The sequence below is a fragment of the Pagrus pagrus genome (genome assembly GCF_965226575.1).
Source record: "Pagrus pagrus genome assembly, contig: HAP1_SCAFFOLD_51, whole genome shotgun sequence".
NCBI classification, from domain to species: domain Eukaryota; kingdom Metazoa; phylum Chordata; class Actinopteri; order Spariformes; family Sparidae; genus Pagrus; species Pagrus pagrus.
In genome coordinates this window covers 91138-100367 of record NW_028175412.1, presented here as the reverse complement: position 1 = coordinate 100367, position 9230 = coordinate 91138, and the positions used below count along the sequence as shown (strand labels likewise).

Genomic DNA, 9230 nt, shown 5'->3' with positions numbered 1-9230 from the left:
CAAAACAATATTTACAATTAACCATTGTTATATGTTTAATTAATCAGCAAAACAATATTTACAATTAACATTAATTAAAATTACAAATAATTATTGAACTGATTATGAATTTGGGGTTTTTCTTTAGTAATCATGCTCCCTCAGAAATGCCGGGAGCTCTTGAGGGGCAGACTCTTCGGCAGCAAGTCTGCCTCTGAGATTGACTCCCGACAGCTCCTGACCTTGGGCAGCATTCCCCCCAGCTTCCTCATCCTCCCAGTCATCCTCCTCTGCCTCCTCCTCTTCCTGGATGTCACCAGCTAACAGGCAAAGGTTGTGGAGGATGCAGCATGCTCCAACAACCTTGGGGGCGAACAGAGCCCGGATCTCCAAAGCCCGGAGGAAGATGGCTCTCCAGCGGGTTTTGAGCAACCCGAAGGTGCGCTCAATAATGTTGCGGGCCTTGGCGTGATGCCTGTTGAAACGGGCCTCAACTTGGCCTGTTGATTAAAATACAGGTAATGTAGAATACATCCAGGAATTCAAATTCAAAGTAACAACTGTAATAAATAATTTATTCTCTCACCTGCTACAGGTTGACGGTAGGGAGTCATGAGGGCCACCGGATGCTGCAGGCAAGGGTACCCCCCGTCTCACAGGAGGAAGAAGCCAGCTGGTGAGTAGAGGGACTGTTTGTACATAGGAGACCTCTGGAGGACAAGGGCATCGTGGACTGACCCCGTGTTGCCGATGTAAACATCCAAAAATGCAAAAATCCCCTGTTGCTCTTCTTCTGCTCCGCAGGTGGGACAAGCTGGATGTGGCATCCATCTATGGCTCCAACTGCACGCCGGAAAAGCCTCATGCCCAGCCAGCCGAGCAAAACCTGCTCCCACCTCCTCCATCTCCTCAGGCTTGGGGAAATGGATAGCCTTGTGGAGGATGCCCATCATGGCCTCCAAATATGTCTGCCGTGACCCTGTAGGAAGTGCCACATGCCAGCCAGTACAGAGAGACAGCCACCTCAATTTCGTGGCTCCAGCCATGTGGCTTTAGCCGGGGCAACATCTGGACCAACAGATTGATGGTCTCCCTTGACAGCCTGAAGGCTGGTTTGAGGTCAGCCTCCTCAGAGAAGAAGGCGCAGAGGATGGGCACAGTGTTGTTAACTTGTGCATACATTCGAGGAGAATGATCCTGTAGTAAAATAAAAAATATTTTTTAATTAGTAAAACTATGAAATAATATTTGAATGTATTTATTTATTTATTAATGACTTGCTTTTAACTATCAACTATGAATATTTGAATAGACTGATGAATTTAAACACATGCTGTAAAAATGTATTTATAGTTCTCTCATGAAACTTAATGTATGTTTTGTGTTCTATACAAATGAGCTTCACTTGATTCATTACACAAGACTTATCAGACTTGTATCAGATATCAGAAATAAAGAAATTATACAACTTAATATGCTCCTCTATTTCACCTGTAATTGTTGGGTCCCCCCATGATTTCACCAGTAGGTGGTGATAGGTATCACATATCAAGTATAGTAGCATAGTAGGAAATTTATGAATGAAAGGGGTGGGTCTATAGCGTTACTATTACTAAACAGTTTGGGGCGGACCCTGTTAATCCTGTTTCATACATTAATATTTATAATAATACTTCTAAACCGTACCATATTTATTTTGTTAACTTTAATATGAATGGAAAACCAAGTGCTCCCGAAGAAAAGATAACTTACGAATCCAGCAAAGGCTAGGATAGCGCGAGGTCTCTCCAGACTCCTCCTCCTCATCCTGGCTCTCCTCCGCTGAAGACGCCCCCTCAGCTCAGCAGCTTCCTCCTCAGCCTCCCAGTAAAGAATACCGACCGCGACAGCTAGCAACACTTGCCGGTCCATATTTAACGGTGGTAATACTCTACTAACTACACAATCCACAAATCCACAATGGCGATCATCTACAAACAACAGCCTTTTCGCGGGTTTTTTTTCCCGCTGTTGGCTCGTGAGATTGAGAAGCACTTAAAAATAAAATAACATACTTATGTACAACGAATGAAGGTTGTTGCTGCTTTATGTATGTGTGTATTTATTTATTTACATGTCACATACACAGGAGAGAGAGAGAGAGAGAGAGAGAGAGAGAGAGAGCACTTGTTTTGGATGATAACGCCCAGCTGTTTAATCAGTGCAGGCTGCATTTGGCTCCACAAGAATGCATCGTCTCAAAACTGAAAACGGAGCATTCTGTATTCTTGTGATCTCCGGAGTTCATTCTTCGGAGAACGACTAGCAAGAACATTCTCCTCAAGAACACAAGTCCATTCTTTGCATTCTTGGTATTGAGAAATGCTCATAGTCTGTTAGAAAAGAATGTTACAACAAAACTGTTAATAATGAAGTAACACTGGATATTGGAGTGGGGCTTTAAAAGTAACACTGCTCGTAGTATCTGCTACTAGGGATGTACATTTTAAACAATTTCTTTAATTGATACTTTGCTGATTATCAATTAATCATTAATAATATATGAAATATGAACATTGTTTTATGGAAAACACTTTAAACATAAGTGTTGTGCTCACAACACACGAGCCACCATAATGTAGTGCTTCATGCAACAGTAATAGGGAGTTTGGGGTTAAATTTGGCTATCAATAATAATTAATGATTATCAGGGATAATTATAAATTATGATTACTAATAAGTTCCAATTTACATTAGATCACCTCGGGGCACCACCCTTGAAGAAGGGAAAAAAAGCCAATTCACCAAATCAGTCTCAGAAAAGGTACTAAACTGTTTGTAACTCTGATTAATAATGAACTTAATAACTACAACCAATTACCATAACAGCTAGTAATGGTTGAAGGATTTTGGAGCTCTTGACAAAGTAGAAGTTGGCAACAATCACTCTTGTACAATATTAAATAGACAACATGTGGGTTCAAAAGTCTTTTATTTACAAAGATGAAACACACTAACTTCCATGTACTATATACAGGTTTGTGTGTGTATGTGTGTGTGTGTGTGTGTGTGTGTGTGAGTGTGTGTCTGGCAGAACAAAGAAACAATGGTGGTCACTGATATCACATGTGGGTTTGATATGCTCCAGGCTCAAGGAATGTGTGTGTGTGTGTGTGTGTGTGTGTGTGTGTGACGGGATGCCAGGTTATAGAAGATGGTTAGTTGCATGCAAAGACCCTGAGTCTGTGTGAAGCATCAATCGACTAATGTAGAATTAGCCGTCTAGGAAAGCAAACTACCAATAACCTGACCTGAGATTACAATAACACTCAAACAGTGGACACACATAAATTGAACACACATGCATTACATCAATCAGAGTTTAAAGTCCTGTGCTTAGCTGTGCTATGCTATGCTATCTAAGCCCAGTTCAATGTTACCAGTCTTTAAGGAAAAGGTGTCGGTGGTTGCAGGAGAACGTTGGGATTCCAATGAATGCTGTTCTTGCTGTGCAAGGACCGATGAAAGTCAGCAGAGGAGGAAAAGGTTCGCTCCTGTCCTTTGCGAGGGTAGCAGCTCAGTGCTAACCTGCTTGGTGTTCCTCAGATGGTGAAGTTAGCTGGCAAGCTTTGTGTCGCAGCTGCTGGTGCTAACTGATCAGGAATACTGGCAGGACCTCGTGCCGCTGCAGTGAGGAGAAGTTCTTTGGGCCTGCTGCAAATGAAGCTTGCAGCTCTCCGCAGCTGTTAAGCCCGGAAGAAGAGATCTTGAGGGCAGGCAGCCCGGTGGGGGGGGGGGAGATGGAGAGGAGTCCTTGAGGATAAGAAGTCAAAGGAGCGGAGAGGCTTGAGGAGAAGAGAGAGAACAAAGGAAGGCGCTGGAGTTTTGACTCTCTGATCAGAGGGGGGTTTGTCACCCTGACCAATAGTAGCTCAAAGCTAAATATTGCACCTAGGTGTGAAGAATGGGGAATTCTGGGACACTGAGTTCAGTTCAGAGTCCATTTTGAAATCCACAATGAATGACTTCATCTGTGGGTCCCAACATAAGGCTACATTATGAGTTAAAGGAACAGACAAGGTATACACCAAGTTACATGAAAAATAAACTAAATACGACAAAAAATTCTTAACGGTGTTTCGATCAGTGATTGATAATCAGCATCCCTATCTGCTATCCTACCGCTCAATATCCCTTGCTAGCCTACTGTATGTTGGTAAGGTAATTGTTTGTGTATCAACTTTAGCATGTAACCACCTTCTCAAATAGCTCTTAAGTTGTCAGTTGTAAATTCAAAGCTGGGAGTTTTTCCTTATCCAAATCGTATCTTCCTTATCCTCTACTGTATCTTGAGGGAAATTGTGATTTGTGTATTTTGAACACATCTATTAAGGCAATCATCAGACTGTTAATGAAATTTCTTGTCACGATCCTGTGATTTTAGTTTTATTGTGTGTTTATGTTTTTTAAACCATATTTATTTATTGTGAATTACCTTCACAGCCCACCAGGGGCCACAGCCTGCTGCTGCCCACACTTTGGGAATCACTGTACAATGGGATAGAGGGGTAACTACAGTGTCGTACTCAGAAGCATAGGACAACTGACCAGGCTGCTGTATTTGACTCACTGGTAGTGAGAACGGCACAACATACCTGGAATATATCAAACTTAGAAAAGTATCAGTAAAATATCTTTACTTACTTTTAGCTAGCGCTAATTTCAAAATTTATTTTGGTCACTACTATTATATTATATTATATTATATTATTTAGACTATCATAATTTATCGAAATGGTCCCCCAAAACTATGAAAATTAAACATTCATTCACAGATATTTTCCTTTGAATCCCAGCATTAGATTTACTAAATCCTCTTACTAATGATAGCAAAGTCAGCTGGGATGCAGATGTTCGAGCTGCGGATAGCATTATGGCTCCGCACTGTCTTTACTGGGCGTCTGCATCACCTGCAATGAAGGAAGATTGATTAGTAAAATTGAACGGGATACATTGCATAATGCAGATACAAAATAGAAATGCCCCGTACCTGAATCCTGGGGAAGGATGATTGGAACCGAGATGGAGGGACGGTTGAACTGCGCCTCGGCAAGCGCCAGCTGTCTCCGGTGCAGCTCCAACCTCTCCTGCTTTATCCGGACCATCTCTTCCTGCAGGGCAGTTTGTCGTTCGAGTCGGCCCTCTATCCCCCGTAGCACCACCAGCTTCTCCACCAGCATCTCGCTGCAGGCGCAGGTCGTTATTGTGGGCTGCCCTGTTAAGCCTCCCCGCATGCAGACAGCAGGCCCTGCTGGTTGGCGCAGGGACAGGGCACTGTTGTGGGGGTCGTCCTCTCCTGGGGGCGGGCACACCCCTGCTCCGCTCCCGGATGGCTCCTCTTCATCCTCACTTTCTGAGAGCCCCTCGTCCCCCTGAACATCGATGCCCCCACTAATGCATTCAGAGGCCGTCTTCTCGATGATGGAGAGGACTTTCACGCAGGCCACATGGGCTGGAGGGGGAGATCTTTTCGGCTATGGCCTGCCAAACACTGTTCTTCACTGTGATGTTCTTTTTGCCCCTTGTTCCCCCGAATAAAACATCACGGTGCTGCCAGACCTCGTCCACTAAGACGCCCGCTTGTTTCTTTTGCTGCCAGTTTCTTCCATTCTCACGTGTGTGGCTATATCCACAGGGGTATATATGCGCTAATGGGCTTGATTACTACTTGGATACACCTGTTGGCACACACACACACCCGCAACCCCCCCCCCCCCCCACACACACACACACACGATACATGCGTAGCCTAATTGCACTGTGTGGGGGGACCACGGGGCGCTGTGTGTGACTTTTGTGCTGATAAAGAGGTGGGTGATCAATTTGCCTGGCATCGATTGATTCAGTTTCAGCACCACTGCGGTGGACAGAGCTTCTTTTGCTTGATCTTAAGGTTCTCCTGAGAGGGAAGTTCAGAACGCGTCTGGGAAACACCCGTGTATTAGCGCTTCTTCTTAGCCGAACCCTTCTTAAGAGCCTTGTAGCATCCCCGGCTAAATGATGGTCGAACTCTCAAACTGATGGTTCACAATGATTTACTCCTTGGACCGTATTCAATGTAAACACACCGTAAGAGCTATGAAAGAAGAAAATAAAATACAGTTACCTTTAAATGAAATTACTTTTAACTGCTTTTATCCCATAAACAATCATGTAAGTTGACTCTCCTTTTATCTATTTTAATAAACTCATTGTAGACTCACAGGTTTTACTCCATGAATTTAAATATATATTTTAACTGCTACGATTGATGTTACAATCATGAAGGAAAATTCACATTTTAACTGAAGGACAACCTCCCATAGAGTGAAATATAAAACAATATTTAACATGAAATTAGCATTTTTAACCGTTCGTTTCTAACTCAATAAACAGTTTTTAACCTTAGCAGACCTCACATAAAACAGACAAAATACATCCTGTTGCATTAATAAAACAACCTACGAGTTAGCTTATAGCTTCATCTCATTTCCAATACAGACCGACACGGCAGCTTGGCCGTTGCTAATAGTAGCTACCGTTAACCACAACACGTTCTATACATGAAAATATCCACGGCAACCAAACTCGAGCCGGACATAAATATGGCATGAAAAGGTAACAAAACAAACCTTGTGCCCCTTATTAGCCAGGTGCTAGGGCGTTTCATGTGAGTTAGGCACACTTTAGCATTGAAGACAAACTCTTAGCCTTGCAGACACACTTTTCCTACTGCAGGTAAAGTCCGAAGCACCGGATGTGTACGAGGTCTCGGCGAGACGCTTTCAAAATAAAAGCACTGAATGTAACGTCTGCTTAATATATAAAAAATAAAAGCCTGGCTTTAAAGAATGTTAATAAGTAAACATAAAAACACATTTATAGAAATACTATGCTCATATTAAAGGTCATTTACAAGCCTTCTTAAGTCCTTAAGAATTATGGTATCTGGGAAACGCGGCCAATATCTGTGTGGCTACAACAAAATATGCAGATATGAGTTTTAAGCTCAGTGCACATCTTTAGGTGGCATTAAAGAAAAAAAGAAGCAATTTTTAGGGTCTATTGGGGTGCAGTTTACTGTGGAGTGTGCACCTCATAATCTTTTGTCCAGTAAGTAAGTGTATACTTTACATTAAAAAAAATTAAATTACTGTGGTACATTAAAAAAATGCTGAGGATGAGTCAGTGGGTGTAAAGGCTGGGTGCTTCAATTGTTTTGAAAAATGTTCGAGAACAATGGCCATTGGACTGACAGTACCCTGATGCTTTGTTGTTTGTGATCTTTGTCTCCGTGATCAAGAACAGCTGTCTATGGTTTCAGATTATATACAGCAACACTCAAAGCAATCCCAGTAGTACAAGTGCAGCTTCAGGTTAGGGTTGTTTACAAAATGTGTATCTTGATGATTCAGCTTGCCCATTTGAATCCATATTAACAAGTCATATAAAGTATGTGTTTGGCATAGGGCTGTCAGCTTTTCACTGCATGATTTACTGTGTGTTTTTCTCTTTTATGTCAAATGAATAACAAACGAAATACAAGAGTGGGAGGGTGGAAAAAGGGTATGTGTAACCATAACTGCACAAAAGTGTACAAAAACAACAATTACACTTAATGGGAGTGCAGTCATTCCCTACTTTAAGAATGACGCGACCCTATTGGTATTTGGAAATCATCTGGGGCCCGCCCTTATTTTTAATCACAACTCTGATCAGCACATGAGACTTGAAGTATGAAGTATTTCCCAAACTTTTTCTTATTTCATAAACGTAACAATTCTATGTGAACTTGAGCCTAAAGCAATGCAGTGCAAAATACTAATCCATCCACATACACATAACAATTTGTAATCTTGCACGCCTTTCAACACATGCCAACACATGCAGTTACAACCCCCTGTCACTAATATAAGATACATTACAGTGTTATGTTGAAGTCAATTCTGCATTCATAATAATCAGAATCAGAAACAGATTTATTGCCAAGAGGGATTTTACACAGACAAGGAATTTTTCTTGGTGAATAAGGTGCATGCATTGAAGACAATAAACAATAAACAAACAAACAGTGACTATAACATATACAATATAAACAATATAAACGCTATCAACACACAGAGGCAAAAAGTGTGGGATGGCTGATAAATAAAGACGGAAGATAAAATATAGAAGATATTAAAAATACAGGATGTACAAATTCTGCATTAATGTAATGCAAAGATTCAAGTGCAGAGGTGGGTTTGAGTGCAGGAGTGAAAGAGTCAGTGTCAGTGTCAGTGGGGGTGGGGGACCCGGGACTTGTTGAGGATCCCAACTGCAGAGGGGAAAAAACTGTTCATGTGGCGGGCGGTTTTGGTCCTGATGGACCGCAGCCTCCTGCCAGAGGGTAGACGGTCAAATAGTCTGTGACCGGGATGGGAGGGGTCGGCCACAATCCTACCTGCACGCCTCAGAGCCCTGGAGCTGTGCAGGTCTTGAAGGGATGGAAGGTTGCAGCCAATCACCTTCTCGACAGAACGTATGATACACTGTAGTCTGCTCTTGTCCTTAGCAGTGGCAGCAGCTTACCAGATGGTGATGGAGGAGGTGAGGATGGACTCGATGATGGCAGTGTAGAAGTGCACCATCATCGTCTTTGGCAGGTTGAACTTCTTCAGCTGCCGCAGGAAGAACATCCTCTGTTGGGCTTGTTGTGGAAATTTGTCTAATTTGTGAGATATCTGAAACAAACTTGTAAGAAATACCAGTTGTCTTTTAAGGATTTTATTCTTTATAAAGAAGGTTCATTAGTCAACAGAGTGGCATGCGGTCTGCAGAAAGAAGAACAAGATGAGACAGTTGAGAACCCTTTTTGTTAAAGGAAAGGAATGCCCTGTTGTAGGAACACATGTCCATCGCCTCTACATTCCATTGAGGTTCTGCTCTTGCATTAATTACTCCTCTCATCTGCAAGCTGACTGTTTTCAGGAAAAAGACGCTATGAAGTCTCTCACCTCTTCACCTGACTTGTTTTGCTTCCAATGAAACCGTCAGATTGACGCATCACAGGAAAAACCCCTCTTCTTTATTTACAGCTTGAATAACCCTTTTTGCCCTCTTCCCCCACTCAAGATGAACACTCCTTTCTCTCAGGTAGGTCGAGTTCATCATCAAATGAATCTCCTTTCAGAGATGATGAGGAACAGAAGAACTGTCATAATCATGTGTTATAACTTATTTCTTTGCAATTG

General features: G+C 42.3%; 1 protein-coding gene across 1 annotated transcript; it reads right to left on the bottom strand.

The window, feature by feature from the left end:
- Window positions 1–10: 10 nt before the first annotated feature.
- On the bottom strand, window positions 11–758 carry LOC311253831 (uncharacterized protein). The gene is made up of 2 exons (XM_084384309.1): window positions 566–758; window positions 11–479 (listed from the first exon to the last, which is right to left on the bottom strand). Exons 1-2 carry the CDS (start codon window positions 591–593, stop codon window positions 124–126), a joined length of 384 nt encoding a protein of 127 aa, XP_084240435.1. The 5' UTR covers window positions 594–758; the 3' UTR covers window positions 11–123.
- Between the last annotated feature and the right edge of the window lie 8472 nt (window positions 759–9230).